General features: G+C 37.0%; 2 protein-coding genes across 2 annotated transcripts; one reads left to right on the forward strand and one right to left on the reverse strand.

Moving 5' to 3' along the window:
- The first annotated feature begins 1,753 nt into the window (after positions 1-1,753).
- On the forward strand, positions 1,754-8,648 carry LOC140139958 (lactadherin-like). Its single transcript, XM_072161743.1, has 6 exons — positions 1,754-1,835; positions 2,347-2,696; positions 4,530-4,677; positions 5,880-6,217; positions 6,496-6,679; positions 7,642-8,648. Exons 1-5 carry the CDS (start codon positions 1,766-1,768, stop codon positions 6,649-6,651), a joined length of 1,062 nt encoding a protein of 353 aa, XP_072017844.1. The 5' UTR covers positions 1,754-1,765; the 3' UTR covers positions 6,652-6,679; positions 7,642-8,648.
- Positions 8,649-10,171: 1,523 nt separating this feature from the next.
- On the reverse strand, positions 10,172-15,776 carry LOC140139959 (histamine N-methyltransferase-like). Its single transcript, XM_072161744.1, has 4 exons — positions 15,663-15,776; positions 14,584-14,816; positions 11,853-12,182; positions 10,172-11,176 (listed from the first exon to the last, which is right to left on the reverse strand). Exons 2-4 carry the CDS (start codon positions 14,798-14,800, stop codon positions 10,827-10,829), a joined length of 897 nt encoding a protein of 298 aa, XP_072017845.1. The 5' UTR covers positions 14,801-14,816; positions 15,663-15,776; the 3' UTR covers positions 10,172-10,826.
- Positions 15,777-21,402: the final 5,626 nt, after the last annotated feature.

The following is a 21,402-nucleotide window of genomic DNA, read 5'->3' on the forward strand; positions in this document are numbered from 1 at the left end:
CCTCAAATTTACACCAATGATTTGAAAGCGATTGACTGCAAGGATTTAGTTTGAATTTACCGCAATTTATTGTATTTCGCCAAGGATTTTGTTTCGATTGAACTTTGATAGCATGATCAACGCGATCTAGACCATTTCTATACGAATAACAGACTACCATCTTGTTAACAAACACCACTATATTACTTGTCTCAAAAATTGGCAGCATGATTCTCGATTATAGAACCAAAGGTCTCGTTTTCTTACCATATTTTCGATTAAGGAATCGGATATTAACGATTACCGTCCTCTCTTCCGTAGAACATGTAGAACATGTTTTGCTGTTTTGTTAATCTCGTTATTTCTTCTTATTATTATTATTAGAACATATTTATAAAGCGCATAAACGTAAAAAACATCTCAATACACTATGGCATACATCTTATGGCATGTTTTTAAGCGGTTTGTGAAATTTTGAAAATCTTGCAACCCACCACCATCACTCCCACACACCCAATTCAAATACTAGTATACACATAATACTAATAAAACAAGGACCAAATAAGAAGCGTTATTTGAGTATCAGGTTTTGAAAATAGCTAAATCATTGACCCTAGTAGTTTGGCTCCGAAAGCTTCATGTCTTCTTTCCTGATCTAATTCCCCATATCATACAGGATTTCAACCGCAGAATAATGCCGTGTCACGACAAACAGGAATTGAACCGGACATATATAGGTAGGCAACGTTTCCGCGCTCGTACGATATACAATGTTCGATTTAGATGCTACGTTCACAGTTTCAACTTCATTGTGGATGAACATCAGTTTGCATCTGAGCTGTGATTGGAAACGAACGACAAAGGTAAGATTTTATTCACTGACGTTTATCGCTATGTTTGTTTGTTTGCAACTCTTGTTCTTTCTCTTTCTTTTCACATCTATTTCTAATATTCATTATCATCGTTATTTATCATTGTTATTATTCCTTAAGCCCTTAAATCATATCTGAGTCCAATATGATATATCCATAATACATTTCTAAGTGGAGTGACATTTAATTTAAAGAATGTTTCTTTTAAATAAATTATGTTAATGAAAAAATAGAATACGCATATTTGAAGTGCTTTTGGTTGGAAAACAGTCATGTACATAGCTTTTTCATAATTATTAAACCATTAATATTTCTTAATCTAAGATGTGGTGAATATTACTGCTTTTAATTAAATCATGTTCTGGTCTCGTTTTTAAATCGAAAGTAAAATTGAGTTTGGATAGAATTTCTTTTTTCTTTTTACACAAACGCGTTGGGACAAGACTACAAGGTGTACAGTATAACAGAAAAGTACAGTATGTGAACAGTATGAAAAATCTATGCTTGTTTTTCTAATATTATGCATAATTTTTTAATATTAAAAAGTTATATAATATTATAATATATTCCCCATCCACACAGCCCGTACATTTTGAATTTTATTTAAATCCTATCCTCCTTTCGGTCGAATCAGATATTTTGGATTATGTGGTTGCTCCGCCGGACACTTAGCGGATCAACATGAGACTAATATAAAATATAATAGTTTGTTTTATCTCTTGTCAGGAAAGATCTAACATTTGCGCATTTGTAAACTAGTATTGTGTATAATAGTACTGGTAGTGTTTTTCTTTTTTTTCTCTTTTTTTAAATAAACTCTGCCTTACAGAGGACTTTGGTCCTTTTTAGGGACTCGTCTTCTTTTTAATAGTAGGTTCGACTTTCTTTGGTTTATTTCAGAAGCAACGATAACAATGACTACCACTGAGATTCGATCCCTATTTCTGCTGATTGTTGCTTTGAGTGCATTTCTACAAGTGACAGGTAATCAAACTGCTTTACACCTACCAGGCAGAAGCGTAGCTAGGGTTTTCGGCAGGAATAGGGAATGGCCTATGTACCTTTTAAGAGGGGGAAACGGCTGACCTGCCGCTATTAATGACTCTCCCTGAAAAAATTGCTCGTGAAGCAGGCACTCACAAATGTTACTAATTATCACTGATTATACTTAACTAACAAGGTCTCATAATGACTACATTTGAAAATGAATGGGTATTAATAGCAAAAATGAATGGGAATTAAACAGGAAGTCCCGCTTGGTCAGTTCTCCATAGAAGAACCCAGAAGTCCAAACGAATTTTCTAAGCTGACCGTGTTTCTATTCGTCATTGTTTCTTATCAATTCAAGTTTAGCCAGAAATGCCTCAAATAAGAGATAACCAAATAGCGCTAAATTTACTGATTTCACTTTTGTGATATTTTTATTCTGCAAATAGAGTCTTGTAAAGTAACTGAAATCTTAATTAATTATTTTAAACACATTTTTATTGACCAGCTCAAGCCACTTGCCAAGGCCGACTTGGTGTCGAAGATGGTCGAATAACTGACGGACAGCTCACGGCGTCTACCGTGTATGACTTTGACGCCAATTTTCACGGAGCTAGCAATGCTCGTCTGAATCGAGCTGCTCAGCCCGGTACTTCTGGAGCCTGGATCGCCAAAGTCAATGATGCCTTCCAATGGATCCAAGTAGATCTTGAGAAGCCAACGTGGGTGACTGGTGTGATCATTCAAGGTAGACAAGAAACTGCACATGCGCAGTGGGTAACCAAATTCAAAGTTCAATACAGTAATGACGGTGAATGTTGGAAGTTTTTGCAACGAACCAATAATGCAGGCGAAAAAGTAAGTTTTTACGTTAAGTTTTTAGTTCAAATGATATATAACTAAACTCCGGCTATATACCATATTGGTGCGTTTACGGTGCACTCATTGGCAATCCCGTGTAACATGACATTCATTGCATTAATGATGACAAAGAGAACACCTCAGTGGAGACTCAAGTTGTGAATTGTCAAAGCAAACTATGTTCAACTTTAAAATGTTTCAGACACATATAACGTAATGATGTACTCTAGTCGAAGAAAACTCCCAGAAAAACCTCACCCGCCTACAGCTTCTCCAGAACAAGTGCGCCAGACTAATTTTCAGAGAACCAAAATATACGCATACTTCTCCTTTGCTTCATAGTCTGCACTGGCTTCCAGTTGCTAAACGTGTCCAGTTCCGCACTCTCGTCCATGTTTATAAGGTTCTTGCTTCATCTACACCTGAATACCTGTCCTCCATCCTTCACACCCGTCATTCTGGGTACTCTTTGCGCTCTACTGCTGCCACTTGTCTTTCCATTCCAAGATCCCACAAGTTGGCTGGTGACAGAGCATTTTCCGTCATTGCCCCTGTTCTATGGAATGACTTGCCTTCCCACATTCGTGACTCATCCAATGTCCAAACTTTCAAAAAGAACCTAAAAACTCACCTTTTCACCTAATGTTTCCTCCCTCTTGCATTTTTCCTTTTCCATAGCGCTTTGTTTCTTCATTTAAAAAGCGCTCTCTAAATCTTTGTATTATTATTATTATTATTAACAACAATTAGGAAATATTTTTGATCTTCGAACTAATGGACGATAACCATATGAATTCTTGGAATGTTGACAGCGTTAAATGAGGTAGTAAAATGTACAGGACACAAGCTGGTATCATTGCACAGGGTGACCTTCAAGTTATACAGGGTGGAATAAAAAAAAAATTCGGATAAAAAAAGGGTTACTTAACGAATTGCTTATTACCAACTTGCAGTAATAAACTGGAAATAAACAACATTCATTTGGTTAGAGGATAGGGGGAACCCACTGACTTTGGAAGAAACCAAAATCACAGCTGTTTGGTAATCTAGGAATACAGGGTGTCCCAAAGTATGTTTTTTACAATTCAACATATTTTGAACTAAAACATTTTGCCCCTATCCCATACATAAAAAGTAAGTCCATATTTAGATTCCTCATCAAATTTCCCTTCAGAAAATCTATACTTTGACTATGGTAGGATAAGTAATTAAAATTTTACAATAACTTTTAGATTTTGAAGACATCCGCATTACTTACTACAATGTTTTATATGAAAACGGGTAGTTTTGTATGGAAAAGTTTGTATTTTCTAGACTAAACCAATCATAAATGATTAAAAACAATTAGTAGAATTGTTTAGCTGTAAGGTCATGAGTCTTTTAGATGCTAAATAGAGTCAAAATCCAATTTACATCCTTTACAGAAGCAGATTATGCACTAAAAATATCAATCCCATAGAGTTTGTGTGTACCACATCCCCCACCTCCACATCCCCCACCTCCGTCACCCTGCCCATACTGAATTCTATGAAGCATGGTAGAAAGTGCATTTTATTTAGCAATAAAATGAGACCACAAGCATGACAATAACTTCTTGCTTGGCAGAGATATCATCATTTAATTTGAGTCGAATTTGGGAAAATATAACATCGCCACCTTTTTTGGGTGGCGAGTTCAAGATGCACGACCATAAACGTACTGCGTCACATGACATTGACCCACAGTAACATGAGCAAGAAATATTCTGATAGCTGTTTGTTATTTCACTTCTAAAATTTGAATTGCGGAAAAGCTAATTTTGTTATGTATTATTTTAATATCATACCACAGGTATTTAATGGAAATACGGACATACGGTGGCAACGAACAGGTGAAAGACGACTATTTGCTACACCAATTAAAGCTACTTACATCCGAATACGCCCTACAGCATGGCACGTTCATATCAGTATGCGATTTGAACTTCTCGGTTGTGAAGGTAAGATGTTGCCAGGGTCGTTGAGCTATAATGTGGTTGTGGTTGGGGGTGTTGTGTGTGACATTCATTCGTTGACTCATTCGGCCCGCTCCCGTAAGAACAACAACAACAACAATAACAGCAAAACAAACAACAACGCTTGTGTTTGCACCTAAACGACTAAGTTAATCTGAGAACCATACTTTGCGCTCATTGTAGTGATAACATTGTACACAAAACACCTTACCTGAAGGCAGATCATGAAAAAATGACCAAAATAGAAGTGAATTTGTGAGGGAAGGTTTGTACTTATTTTTGCATTAATTAATAGAAGAGACCCATAGCTATACATATGTTGTTTAATAGAGCAAATTAGGAGTTGCAACCCCCCCCCCTCGTTATTTTATGTTACAAAACATGTGGAATGGGGTTAAACACGCAAAACATTTCCAAAATTGAACAGTTTTAAGTGCAATCATGGGAGTAGCGCTCTTAGACAGTTCAATAAAGTGAAGTTGTCCAGATATTTCTTTAGCAAGAAAGCCGACAACACGAAGCAGTATTGTTTAACAACACTGTGCAGTCACAATCACGACTATCAGTAAACCTATACTTGGTTTGAAACTGTGCAAGACAATGGTCAGGCTACCTCACACACAACTTTTGATTAACATGGTCAGGCCCGTACGCAGGGGGGGGGGTGCGGGGGTGCGACCGCACCTCCCCAATTTGCAAAAGTATGCAACAAGTCCCAAAATTTAAGAATGTGCGAGCGTAGCGAGGCAAAAAATTAGAATTTTACCTTTTTTTGGTCAAAAAAGGTCCAAATTTGGGGGGGAAAAGTCCACTTTTCACAAAATCGCCCCAATTTTTCAAAATCAGCAACCCCCCCCAAGAAAAAATCCTGCGTACGGGCCTGAACATGGTTAATAACGACGTTGTGTGTCAGTGCAACTACATGTATTGGTTCTTAGTGCAGAGTGAGAAGAATAAATGGTTGATTTTCGTGGTGAAAGGAATTGAAATGATATGATATGAAATGATATGATATGATATGATATGATATGATATGATATGATATGATATGATATGATATGATATGATATGATATGATATGATATGATATAATGATAGGCAGGTTTGCCACAACATCCTTATACACAAAGGTGGGGTACTTTGATATAACTCGAATAAAATTATGATTATTTATTATTAATTAATAGCTGATGATTGTCAAGACCCAGCTGGAATTGAAGATGGACGAATTCGAGACGATCAACTCATGGCATCCTCGGAATTTGCTGCCGCTATCTACCATGGGGTTAGAAATGCTCGTCTGAATCGCCCAGTATTAGGTGGCACTACTGGAGCGTGGAGTGCTCAAACCAACGACATTAACCAGTGGGTTCAGGTTGATTTGGGAGGCGTAACACACGTCACTGGAATAATGATTCAAGGCAGAGTTGACGAAGATCAATGGGTGACTAAATTCCAAGTTCAGAGCAGTAAACATGGCAACTGTTGGAAGTACGTGAAGACGCCAAATGGTCAGGGGGACATGGTAAGGGTTTTTCCTTTGTTCCGTTTTCTATATCAAAAGAGTTATTTTAAATTGTTTTCAAATAGACCGATCCCTCATTAATGTGTTTCTGAAATTACCGATTAATTTGTTATACCATAAATTATACTTTTGAAGTTATGGTACGATATGGTTTCTTGTTCCTTCTCTTTCTTTTTACATATAAATACATAGGGAATAGCAAATGTCAAACTTGTTATTTTCTTAAATACTTGTACACTTTAATCCCGAGTTTAAGAAATAATATTTTTCATTTTTAGGAGTTCAATGGAAGCACCGATAGAAATACGGTAGTTGTTGTGTTGTTTCCCTCCCCGGTCCGCGCATCTTTCATCCGGATTCGTCCAACGGCTTGGCACAATCACATAAGCATGCGCTTTGAAGTACTGGCATGTGACAACAGTTCTATTTGCTAAATTTGATTTAGTAAGGAAGAAGATAAAGGTATGTATTATCTACGACAAATGATAATATGCATATTTATGCTTTTTGCTCGCAATTCTATGTAAGCATAGATTTTTGCATGAATTTTGCATTTTTATACTGTGTTCTTACTAAGAAAATTCTAAACGGAAATAGTTGATTTGTACTATTTCCTATCATAGACCATTTGTGTTAAATGCTATGTGAAGCTAGATATGGCATCAAAATGCTTGAACATGCTAGTTTCTAGCAATTGAAGCCATTTTATTATGGCTAATCGGTAGTAATACCAGCAAGGAAAGTCTTATATGATAGAGAAGTGATAAACCATCACAACTGTTCTAAAGACGGGACATACTTCTTTTGAATATATTTTATCAACAGATATATACAGATTAAAAGTCACTGTGCCGTATTACACAAACGAGGTCATGAATGATTTTTTTTTAGCAACTTTAGGTACAATAAATACTTTTTACAGCGTTTAGAAACGCTGTAAAAAGTATTTATTGTACGTGTTACGTAGATATTAAAACTGTGCAACTGAAAATTAACACTTATAAGTGTTTAGAAAACTGTCAAAAATAAAATAAAAACACTTTGGTTAACAGTGTAGCTAATGTTGGGCCAAAAATAACACGATGGGCTGCTTTATACTATTGCTCACGAGGTGATGGCTTCGTACGCCCCCGACTGTTGTGTCCTTGGGCAAGACACTCTCCTGCTTGTCACACCGTCAATGCCCTATAATGTATATTATGTAACTCACATGCTCACAACAAAATTCCCCCATAGTACTTTGTATGATATTGAGTGTTATCGCAGATTGGCCCAATGAAACCTTGCTATATATCAATGCAAGGTGATCACTATTCAGAGAACACCCTTAAGGTCAGTAATGTATCTTGAAACTTCCTCACTCCAAAATAATTTGAAACAAGGTATATTGTTAACATATACACTTTGTTCTTCTTTTCCTGCAGGTCTCGATTAGTTTGGTTGCTATGTAACCAGCCTATACTGATGAAAACATAAAAATATATCTAATCACATAGTTAAATGTAAGAATTTGTTGACACAAAAATTAAGTAAGTGGGCATATGATTCATAATGGCTATAAGCCTGAAAAAATCGACAATTACAAGCACACTCCCAGAGGTACACTGCTGCCCTGCTACTTCATTGGTACTATACATTGGAATCATATCTTAACCCTAAGTATTATACCAGTTAAGTGGTATGTACCTACAAACCTTCAAAAATAGGGTATTTCGGTTAAAATATAGTTTTCGAAAAATAAAGTGGTCATGCGAAACGGGGAAATTGTTTAATTTTTTCGCTTTTGCTGAGATCACTGATCGTACCTTGAATACCATCATGATAGTACCATAATAGTACCATAATAGTTTCCTGAATAAAGCAAGGATATTGTAATTACACGTAGCATGGACAAACCGCGACGCTAATGTTAGTCTCGCACAATGACTCCGTCCAACAAAACACAGAACAGGTCGACAGACATTACTTTAAGATAAATGCATTTAAAACATACTTCCCATAAAACTGATTGTTGCATGTAATACCCCCAGTATTTTTATAATCAAAACAGTATTTAAGGGTACACGCAGGGTCACTCTAAGATGGATAATTTAGACATTGTCTTGTATTGTATTTTTAAAAGTATATCATAAGTACATAAAAGTATACTTTATCAAAAAGGAAATGATGCAAGGAATCCGAGTAGGGCGGCAGATTTCCGTGAGCAGTTTTTGAGAAAAGCGCCAAATTTGATTTTCCTTGCCACTTTGTTTCGTCCACCATAACAACTTACCATAAAGTTCTAAAGCAATGAAAACTGCATGTTCTAAAGAGCCAAAACTAGAAAGAGGTTCTCAAATTTTTGAAGCTTTTATTCGTTAAAAAGAATCAAAAGTGACTTTGTTAAATTTCGACCAAAATTATGGTCCTGATTCAAAAATTTGAGTTAAAGCCATATTATGTTATGTTAGCTTTTACTGTCACTGACTGTCAGATAATGTGCTCTTTTAATTTTGAGCCGAACAAGTGAGGTAAAGCAAAGAAAATCGGAATTTATTACTAGCGCCAATGCATGTTACTCCAGTAGTTATAATACGGTACGACCCTCTGATGTGTATGTGTATATGTGTGTCCCGCACGCCGTGTACGAACTGTGTTATGTGTTATAAACATCGGCTAATATTTCCATCGTAATAATAAAACGACGGTTCCTGCGTTTTATTCAAAATCTCGGATTTTGACAAAACTACAGCATCTAAAGTCTTGATTTTTGCAGAGTATCTTTGTTTACTAAATTTACAATCCAATCCAATCGTGTAAAAACCAGAATTAACACATTTTTTTAGGGCGTTCTCCTGAGCAAGTGTTATAATGTGTAAAAGTTTTAATAACAGAATTTGTGATTGTTTGATGATTCGAAAGATTTTTTGTAGTATTTTATAGAAAACCATCCTTGCCTTTTCAATAAAACCATTTATGACTAACGTCAGTTGCTTACAGTGTTTTCTTTAAATGAGTATGGGTATCAATATGAGCTAGTATGGATGCATCATGGTGTGGGACTTCCAAAAGTGGGCATTGTTTTGGGGATAAAATCGGCTTTTACATCAAAAGTGGATACTAAAAAAAAAAAAAAAAAAAAGCGCAGTGATTTATAGTGCGCTACGCACAGGCACAACGCCTAGACATTGATCCACAAGCCTCAGCACACTTTACAGGTTGTCGCTGACCACTATGGCCCCACATCATTCCATAAACCATTAAACAACAATTCAGGGACTTTGCTGCTTCAAGAGCGCACACCCTAGACATTCCACAAATAACCATCGCAACCAGGATCAGCTCCCCGAGTTTCGTACGGGTTACAACGAGACAAATTAGCAGTGAGTTCCTTGTCCAGGGGAATTTCAAGCTAACTCAATTTTTCCACGAGAGCGTAATAGGCACCGCCAGGGTTCGAACTCGCAACTTCTCGCACCATAGTCGAACGCCTTATCGATTGAGCTAACTTGACTGCTATACTACCCGACCAGGGGAGCTTCGCAGCTAACAGGCGGTAATCATTACAAGTCAAGTGGGTGATAGTGTAAAGCCGTACTGTAACCTACCCATAAATAGGGAGTATCAAATGGACACTGCTAGGTTCATCAAATGCCTGCTTATACACAATTGTGTTAGATAACAATTTCATGGTGTTGAAACTGAAATTAGCCAATGATAGCGTCAACTGTCATTAAACTCTTTGCAATTTGCATTATTCATTATTCATTGGGATAACAATGGTTATGGCTACTAGCAAAGAGAGATAAAAAGATTTTATCGCGTCTGACGTCATCTGTCAATCAAACTCAAGCACGGTTTGTTTACAAGTGTCGTGATGATGACTTGCTGAACGCGGCGGTATAACCGGGCGCCTTATTGTTAATTTTGCACCTTCAAAAACACAAACCATCTCAAAAGTTAAGGTCTTTATAAAGTAGGAAAGTTTCTTTCGTGAAGGCACCATGTCAACAATGCCTAGAAATGTTGCTTTTTGCCTTGTAAAAGTACGTAATTTTTCGCTATTTACTGCTATTCCTTTTCTCCGATCCGCACCACATAAATCGGCCTTCCTTTTAACCAATTAACATATTAACCAATCAAGGATCGTAATCGACAGTAACGTCAGACGCTATTACGACTTTTTATCTCTGTCTTTGATAATACTAGCAATTTTGCTTACATCAAAACAGACCATTACCAGAAATAATGAACGTGTGGTTAGGACTGGCTAAATAGTAGTTGGATTGAGGTTGGGACCCTTCGAGTCACAACCTCAAACAAACTAGCATTTCACTAATCCTGAATAACACTCGGCCATTATTTCTGGTAATGGTCTATTTCTCACTCTTTATCTAATACAAATTATTCCACACTTGCCTGTTTGGTGCTAATGACTCTTCGGACTATTTACCTTTCTGATTATTGAGCAACTTCATTTTTTCTGACCCATGACCCTTCAGAATATATTGTCCCTTCGGATTATAAAACTTGTTTTGTCACATTTTCGCACTATCGACCCTTCTTACTATGACCCTTCTGACAAACGGGCTTTTCCCCATATAATTATCAATTAAGCCTAAGACGTGCGCTATTTTGTTACAATGACCGCATCCCAATTGTTGTTGAATAAAACCTTCCCATCTTTGTGTTCAGAGCAGTCAGGCCCACGGAGGTACTCCATTAGTCCACGCTGTAATGCTGGACTCGCGGTAGTGTGAAAATTCATAACCTGTGCTATGAAGTCCACCTTGAGTTGCCCATCTACGCTATCTTCTTCAAAAGAGTCGGTGATGTCTACCCGAGCTGTTTGTTTGTAGTCTGTGAACGGTATCTTCTGCTTAGAAAATGCCTGACGAATGTGTTCGGAGTTGATGAAACGTACGAGCCGATCTTCGAAAAATTTATAGCGATTCCTTAATCGCCAAACCCCACTGTCATCTGCAAACAGAATAGAGTCATTAAGGATAAATATAATTTGTAGATTTTTTATATCATCTCACCTGGTCCGCTAATTCTTAAAGGTGTGTTTATGTGTGCATGAAAAAATCATCCCCAAAATTAATGTCTTTGAATATTGGTTCATAATATCAGTGAAAAACCCACGATATTGTTTCTCGTTGTCTCTGAAAAAAATATGGCCGAATCATTTAGAAAATGGATTTTGTGAACCAAAATATGCATGGTTAGTAGGTGAACTATTGGCACACACATGCGAACACACATGTCAAATGCGAACTTTTGAATCTACTCAGATTGAAATACTAGCATAAAACTTTAAACAAAATGACTTTTTGGATGACAAAAGAATTCAAACAATATGTCAACTTCACTTGTTAAAATCGAACCAACTTACTTGTAATGTGACAGCACTACATGCAAAACTTCGAAGTTGTTAACACGACCATCTTACCAAGTGCTCCAAAGCATCTACATTATGCCGAGATAGTATGCATAGTCTTAGTTGCCGCACCTGGATTTTTCCATGGTAGTGGAGTGGGTGAGGAGAATCAGGGGGATGGACAAATTTTGGCAATATTTGCTCGAAACAATAAGATTTTTAGTGATGTTTGATCACGACTGTATTGTATCCCTTGCTTTACCCAACTATTCGTACCTGAGAGAGTAATAATCAGCATCATTCCTCCATCCTCAAGTTGCTCATACAACCACTTCAGGGAGTCCTCCATATCATCAACATAATAGAGAGAATGTATTGCGCTGATAAAATGATATTTCGTTGTATCACCACGTGCAACTTTCGCCTTACGGAACTCATCTAAACCCTGTTTTCGCCAGTCTATGGTGATGCCATCGAGTTTGTCGGCCATCGTCGTTACTAGTTCTTTGTAGAGTTTGATTTGTCCTGCTGCGGGCTCGACGGCGATGTTTTTGATGCAAGGATAACGGTTGCGAAGTTTACACATCATTTTGGTATCCAGTTTACCTGTTGAATAAAGCGGACAATAATGTTAACCCCATGGGCACTACTGCCTTTTTCACAGAGCCCATGATTGGATATTTACGTGATATAATCATTTCAGTAACCAATCAAAACAGCTTTTAGATCTCTTACACCTTTTAGCTTAATCCCCTACGGACATTTCTTGCCATATCTCTGATTGGCTCAATGCATGGCATAGCCCTCTTTGTAACCAATCAAAACATCTAAGAGGCCGATAAATCGGCTGGTAGTGTCCATTGGGTTAAAATAAGTTTTCAAGGTTGTTTCATGATTTCGGCCTTTTTTTCATGTTTTTTACAGAGCATTCTTCATTGATGCTGCTCAATCTTGGAAAATAGTCTTCCGGCCACAATCAGAAATGCTCAAAATATTAAACAGTTTCAAAATAGCTCACAAATCTCATCTTTATCCGCAGTAACTTTCTGTTCTGTTTTTCATAACACTTTGTACTTCTCATGATATAGTGTATATTTTATTATTGCTTGTTTATCTATGGTGTTCTGTTTACGGGCGCTTCAGGCCTTGCCGATCGCTCTCGCTCGCCACCACTCGCACAAACTAGATTTCTAGGGAGAGATTTTCCGCTCGCCATAGGCACTAAATATCGCTCGCTGACACTTAAGTTTAAACACTCAATTCATTGTAGAGATTAACCTTAAGGAATCAGAAAGACTGCTCGCCTAGCTAGCGAGCGATTAACCACTCGCCTTTAAAACCTAGACGGCAAGGCCTGGCGCTTTGTAACTGTTCTGAAAAGGCGCTTTATAAAATGTTGTAGTATGTAAGCTCATAATGATCAGATCTATTGAATAAAACTGTTGTATTGCTATATAATTAAGACAACTCAGACAATGTTGCTATCTATGACGATATCTCATTCCAGATCAAACCGGTATAAAATATATCCACCCCCCCTAAATTCCGCCACCACTGGTTTGGTGCTCCCTGTATGAGGTCCTGAGAATTTTCTTTGCAATCCCCTCAATTTCCCTGTCATTTTACTAAAACAGTTTTTATGCTAGTAATTCACGATTGGCATGTATAGTATGTAGGCCCTTACCACAAACGGTTTTGTTACGCCCTCTGCCATATATGACAACTCTAGGGTGGCTACATGAGGCAAAAATAATGTACATCACATCATACGCTTCCTGTCCGGATTTTTGATTGCATTTGCACGGGAATTTGGAGAACATTGTGGCTTTTCCTTTCTCACAAACAATGTATGTTCCATCAGCGTAGCGATATTTTTAGTGTTAGGGACAACAATTTTTTACGACAAATTGTATTATAGACTTTTCTAATCTGACAATCTGACTGTAAATAAACGCTTCTCGGTGCACAAAGGAATATTCGTGATTGTCTTAATTGTTCAATGTCATATTAATAAAGGTGATGTTAAAGTGCGAAACTTAATTGTTTCTTAGTTTTTTTAAAATAAATGTTATAAGAGCCGTAAGCTTCACTTCCGATATTTTATTCAGTGCCACTCTGCCAGTGAACCTACAGTAGGAAGTTGTATTAAAGTGACACTAAACGGCATCAGTAATTACACTTAGATTATTTATTTTTACTTAATGTAATATTATTAGATATTGTATCTTATAATTATTTTACCCTTGCCACAAGGTACTTGAGAATATGTAATATTCCGTGCATATTACATGGAGGAACGACCTTAAATCCCTGTTTGGATATAGGAATATATATAGATGACGACACTGTTCGGTAAACTACAATATAAAATCACGTCTCCTGTAGAATAATATGTTACTTAATAATATGTTACTTACGAATTTTATGGACTAAACACTCGTAGTGGGTATTGGATTAAATGGCTATTGGACCAAATGGCAGTGGGACTAAATGGGCTTGGACCCGTTGAGAATTATGACTAAATGGGAATTGAACCAAATGCAATTGGACTAAGTACTAATTAGACTTAGCCGAAGTGACAATAAACCAATTAGGCCTGCATATCGTCGCTGGGGGGAGGTGGCAATCTCATGTATTCCAAAGATCAAATGCAAAACCTCATATGTAAAAAGTGGGCCCAATTTCAAAACCTCATATATGCAATTTTGCTAAAATTTACTTTCGTGTCCCAACACACCTTCTAGTGCTTCCCTTTTAACTGTAAAGTGCATAAGTGTCTGTAAATAACCAAAGGAGCAACTCCATGTTCTATGTTTTAACCATTTTGCGTCTAACACAAAATGTCAAAATCGTAACATAAATGAGGTTTTGTAATTGGTGCTCACTTTTTACTAATGAGGTTTTGCATTTGACCTTTGGAATTATATAGGAGGTTTTTCCTGCCCAACGACAATATAATATATCTTCATGGTTTTTTTAAAGAGCAACAATTATTCTAAATCTATACCTGAGCCAACCCCAACACCAAGTGCGGCAAATTCTTCCCCATCTGGTATATTGACTTGCAACTTCGCCACCACCGCTTCATTAAAAACATTCTCTTTCCAATTACTATCGATATTCGTCGATGCCTTAACGAAAACTCCAAATGATTTAATGTAATGATCAGGATCATGGAAGAGGCTTTTGATGTCGCCTTTTTCTTGTGTGCTTATCGATGCCATTGAAGTATAACGGTACCTGAAAAGTAAGCGCGAAAACTAGTTCTTTTTAAAGGAGTTTTAAAGGAGAAATATAAAAACTTAATGGGTAATACGTTTATGATATTCATTTGCATTTCCACAATTCATTATCCATTCAACAACTCTTCCTATACCTTTGTGCAGGCGCCAACCGTTGTTAAACCGTGATGAACCCACACTTTTACTGTAGCGTATACGCGAACGCGAGCGAGACTACGCGTTACGCGAGAGCGCGTAAAATTCGTCATGCCTGGAACCTTTGTGCGTATGCCAGCTTACAAGTTGAATTCAGTATTTTTCAGGTAGCGGCTAAACATTGCCGTTTTATTCTGTAGTTTTATTGCTGATATCAAAAGAGAAATCATCGAAGTTTTTGTAAGGCTGAGTGGCAATGATTAACTGACATTTCTCGTAAAATAATCGTGAATATACGATATTTAGCTTCTTTTCGTTGTTGAAAGGGATTCAATCATGTTTCACCGTTGTTCATCACCGTTTAACAACTCGTCCGGCGCGTCTGCGTGGTTTACTTCGCTCGGGCAGCTAAAAGCTGCCCTCGCGAAGTAAACCAAGCAGACGACGCGACCGCATCGTTGTTAAACGGTGATGAACAACGGTGAAACATGATTGAATCCCTAATTATGCTTACATAAATAATAACTTAAAAGTAACACCTTGTCGTTCCGATTGTAAAATATTTTGTTATAATCATTGTATTTCCTTTGTGTCTGAAGACATTGGTCCCCAATGTACTACAATGCTCCTCCATAATAGTGTTGTTATTTTATTTAAATGATATACAGTCATCTAAAATCAATCATTTTTAGTTTTAGTTTTGTCTTACCTTACTGGTTATTCGAATTTCAATCACTTTGTTCAAATGCCACGACTGATATTGTAAATACTCCAAAGCAGGAAATACCTTTAGGCACATGATCACTAAAATATTGCAAAAAAAACGGGATTTCCCGCTTTAATGAAAACGTCGATAGGTGTCACTTTTACTGGATTGCTGCATTTATTGCAACAGTTCCATGCACGGATCAGACTATTTATATGGCTATTGAAGAGTGATTGAGTCATAATATATCATTATAGTTTGATCAGCTCGTAATCGGCGGGAATTGTTAGGCTTTTACCATTACGCCGAAAAAGTAGACCCAAGTTAAGAGTGATATAATTGACCTGTTTGGTCTATATTGTGCGTCTTAAATTAAATAGACAAAGTATAGGACCTGAAATTATAATTCGCGATACTTCTGGCGAGATGTCACAACTCAATTCTCGAAATAATATACATTGATATTAATCCGCGATGTTATAAGGCCCGCCGATAACGAGCTGATCAAACTATATGAGAAAATGACAGTAACGTTGTAAGGACGTATAAGATTTATATAATATCGAATGGCTTTATTGAGTGTGATACGAGAATATACCCCAAGAAATATGAAAATACCGAACGAATCCGAAAAACGAGTTGGGTATTTTCATGTCAAGTGCGGTACAGCTAAATCGCCATCGAGCAGTGCCTTTGTTAAAACCATGCCTTTATTATTAAAGGAGACTCATGAATAAGTAAGTAGCTGTTGTACAATGCTCGTGCGTTCTATATGCATATCAGTATAGATGATGTGACTTCTGACGTCAATGCCTGACAGTATTCGCACGCATCATCACAATTTCCATTGTTTTTTGCCAGGCAGTATGCGCGCGCATCATATTTTGTTCAGGGCTCGTGTTTTTAAAACTCCCGCCACATCACAATAAGACTATTAAACAGTGTAGTGGTTGCATGGGGTTCATTCAAGCATAAAGATGATACCAGTCCCTTGCCTTTGTTGATAAACATTGAGGTCACCTCATCTATACCCGAATTAACCAAAATAATTTGGTTGACAGCTTTTACGTGACTTGTTGCTTGACGCTTAAATAAACACATATTTCCAAAATAGATCCAGTCTAGTATTTACAGTAGCCTTTCCCTGGCAACTGTTAGTTTTGGGAGAATAAATGGGAAAATCCTTGATGTATTTATCATGTCATCATTTATATATAATATAAATAACAGGGGTGCAAGAATTCACCCTTGGGGTACACCACAACCTATATTTTAAATTTTGAACAAATTTCTTTGTTTTAGATATTGGCGTAATATCATCGTAAGGACAACACGATTAAGAATATTGTAAATAATGAACATGTTAACCAAACGACTCGTTAGACAACCATTCTCATTTTTTCTGCCATAACTAAATAGCTACATAAATTATATAGATTTTGAAAGTGCATATAACTATGTTTTAATGTTATTTTTGAGCCCAGCTACAGTTAGATGAAAGTACACACCTGGTTCACGAGTATGTCAAATTAACGGTATTATGCTTTATAAAATGTTTTATAAAAGGTTAATGAGAAAAGACATTGTATAAAGTTATTTAGAAGGGTAGGTTTTATTTAAAATAATAAATAATTGACTTGTTATTATTTTTATGATAAAAGTGCACACCTGGTTAATTAATGTCACGTTAACGATATTATGTTTTAAAATGTTAATCAGAATGTATAAACGAATAAAATCTCTGCAAAGTTGCATAGAATGCACATAAGTGTCTACAATTTCATATAATTACAAACTTTTTACCTTGCTGCAGCTCAATGAAAGTACACAGCTGCTTTACTGGTATCAAGTTAAAGCCTCGGTTCGAGGCGTTAGGGCGCCTGGGATAGTGTTTTTTCTTTTCTTTTCTTGTGTGTGTTTTTGTTGTTGTTGTTGTTGTTGTTTTGCTTGCAGGGAGAAAGATTACTAAAGGCAGCGATGAAAATATTTCTGGTGGTCATAATTTTTAGCCCGATTAACTGGGACAATTGTGCACGGGAGCGAGAAATCGCTAATTTTAATCTAAACTCAAGGTGATTATTTTATGTTAACTTTTTAATTTTATTATTTTTACTTATGTACAGCGTGTCCCAAAAGTAACTTAACATTGTGAATTTGCTATATCTCAAATATTTCCTACTTCATACCAAAATGGAGAACATATTCACGTAGATTGATCTTTTAGAATTATTCTGATACCAAAAACAGCATTATTGATGACCCCTTGACCTTTTTGCGCGACTGTATATATGTGTGTATCATACCCACAAAAGCAAGATCATTATAATTATGTTCTTTTGTTCAAGCAAATGAATGATGTGCTTCTCTGAACAATAGAGTTGGTTCACTCACTGCACACGCTACATTTAGGTAAGAAAATTCATGGATTACATGTCCTAACGTAAGCATGGTAAGCGTGAATGCTGATTTAGATTATAATTAGGATTATATTGACAATATTAAACTTTAAGTGAAGATGAATTTCCTATAGATCAACGGATTCAGATGGTATGGTTCTTTGCCGAGACGACGTCGGACAAACTCATTCAAGCAAAGTTTAAGTAACATTTTAATGTAAATTAACAAGCCGAAATATAATCAAGCAACTAGTGCAGAAATTCCTATCAACTGGATCTGTTCATGATCTATCTCGGGCAGGACGTGGAAGAACAGGAAGATCGGCTACAGACATCGATGTCATACGAAGAGCGGTGGCGAAAAGCCCAAGACGATCAGTACGTCGACTTTTAATGGAAAACAACGTACCGCGTACAACTGTTCACCGAATCCTCAGAAAAGATCTTAAGCAGTTTCCAAATAAAATCTAGATAAAGAGAAAATGAAGATTACGCATTGAAAACAAACAAACAAACAGATTTTAAAACAATAACACGTTATATCGTGTTATCACGTCTCAAATGACGAGACTTATTTTGCGTTTATAAAAGTGGGTTTTACGGTACGGTAGATATCCGTTAATTTCATGCCAAAGGGTCATGACCACATAGGCATGTTTGGTATCATAACATTTCTAAAAGAATTATCTACATACTGTGCAATTTTTTTAACAACACTATTAACCCAACGCAAGTTATGGCAAATTCACAATGTTAAGTTACTTTTGGGACACCCGGTACTTACTTGTACTTATTATTTGTTTCCCTTTCGGCTAGGCACCCCCCCCCCCTCCTTTACACTCATAAATAAATTGTTTTTTTGCTAAGTTCTTCCTTCCGTGTAAAGTAAAACTTTTTGGGAGGGCGAGTTAGCGCAGCGGTAGTTCCCTCGCTTTGCACCACTGAGGTCCCGGGTTCAAGCCCCGGCGCGGCCCAAGGACTCATGTGCACTTGGTTTATCCCGATTCCATGCTCGCTCTCGCAGGTTTTCTCCGGGATCTCCGGTTTCCTCCTGCTTTCAAAAAATCGGTGATTAGTTGTTTGGTTATCAGAAACTTCCTTCACCCAATTGAATTTGGGGAGCTGCACAGATAATTGGTGGATGTTACAATCTAAGTGCGGATAGGTCTGCGCCTGAGGTTCGGCTGCAACTGGCCAAGATGATGCGATCTGATTGTGATGATTCACCATGGCAGCGACATTACAGCGCTTTGAATCCTTCAAGATCTAGCTGGAAAAAGGCGCTATATAAATCCGAAATTTTTTTTATTTATTTATAAGCCGTTTGAACCAAACTGAACAAAATTGACGTATACAATTACAATATATAATACCACGACAATAATGTGTATGACTATCTGACTTGCCATGCTGGCCGAATAAACCATGCGTGAATTGTACATCTTCTTCAACATCTTCCAGTCGGGATGATTAGATCATGTACATTCATATACGTGTTTATACTCTTAAGTTGTACGTCAAAGGGTGTACAGATTACCGATTTAGCATGCGGAAACACAAAAAGGTGCTTAAAAACACATTTTGAATTTGTTTTTTTGTCTATTTTGATACTTAATTGAATGTGAGCGAGCGAATGAGTAAGTTAGGGTTGAGGGGGTCGGGCGGGGACATCTAGCCTATTAGTTCGAGAGGGTCATTATTCCGAAAAGGGCTAAAGTTATAGTTTCGTCAATTTGTTAAAATTAGTGTTAAAATTAGGATCAGGGTTATGTTCAGTGGCGGCACTACGGGGAGGGGAAATATTTCTCTTGACTCCCAAATAAATAAATTCATGACCCATTCCTTCCGAAGAAAATGACAGCCCCCTAAGTTCCCTATCATGCAAAAATTATCAAATAACATCATCGGCAGCTACGCAGTTCTGACCTTAATGGGCTATTCCATTTGAAATCCACACCCCCCCTGTGGAAGATTTACAATGCTACCTAAATTCCAGTTGGGCCAAATGTACAATCCAGTTGGAAATATTCCCATGCTTCATTGTAATTCCAGCTGAATCATGTAGAAGATTTACAAATTTAACGCAATTCCAGCTGGATACCCTATGGAAGATTTGCATTTTGACCTCAATTCCAGTTGGAAACATTTACATGTTTTGTGTGGAATTCTAGCTAAAAACTTCATTCCAGTCAGATACCCTGTGGAAGATTTTCATGTCGACTTCAATTCCAGTTGGAAACATTATCGGTGGAAAATGTAACTTTCAGTCGGATACCCTGTGGAAGATTTGCACTTCTACCTCAATTCCAGTTGGAAACATTTACATTTTGTTATAATTCCAGCAGAGAAGGTCTAAAACAGGGTAGAAATTCCGGGGGGTCACTCCCATTGTGGCCTGTACACCAATTCAGGATAATCAACTTTTGAAAAGCACCCTAAACAAGAATTTAACCCTTGGCTAAAACAATATCCTAAACAGGTGTTTTTACACCCTAAACAGGGATTTTATTCCTTGCATCAAATTTCATACCCTAAATTTCATTTCCGCGTATTAGCAATTGCAATTTTGCTACCCTTTTTCCAATATTTCATGTTTTTGACACCCTAAACGCGTTACGCGCGTATCGTGCTTACCCACGAAAAACTACCCTTTTTACGCATTTTCATTATCGCGGATGGTGTACAGGCCACAATGGAGGTGACCCCCCCCACGGGAGAAATTCCCTGTGGAAGATTTGCTTGTTTTCTGAGTATGGTGGAAATTTAGAAATAATAAAAACTGTTAGACGCAAAAAACATGTTTGCTTAAAATATTATCATGCTGAAATTTCCAACAATAACCAACACAATTTTGAGTTGGACCATCATGGGGAAATCCCCCCCCCCCAACCCATTGGCTCATAATTATTGCACAGCCCCTAGTGAGAATTTTTGCCTGAATTTTATTTGTTGTCCAATTTACGAATTTTTTGTTGTTGTAAAAAAGGATTTTTTATAGATAGAATTCTTGACAGTTTCTTCAGATTTTTATTTTGCTATACATTCATTCATTCAAATACCAGATAGACTTTATAGCCAACTTTAATAGACCTCAAGTGACAAGAAATCTATTTTGTCTGCATTGTGAAGTTTTTGTTTTAAGAACAGATAATTGCAAAAATATAATGCCACATAAATTAAACCATTAACATTCTAAAACCTATTTTTTAGGATGGGTGTCCTTGGCCCAGTGGAATAGTTTTGTAAAACCACTACAAGTTTGTGCACAGAAGCTGTGGACCACAGTGGACAGTGTATGGAGCATAATTTGATTATGATCTTTAGTCTTGGCTTTTCTCAGGATAGGC

Source organism: Amphiura filiformis, chromosome 18 (assembly GCF_039555335.1).
Source record: "Amphiura filiformis chromosome 18, Afil_fr2py, whole genome shotgun sequence".
NCBI classification, from domain to species: Eukaryota; Metazoa; Echinodermata; class Ophiuroidea; order Amphilepidida; family Amphiuridae; genus Amphiura; species Amphiura filiformis.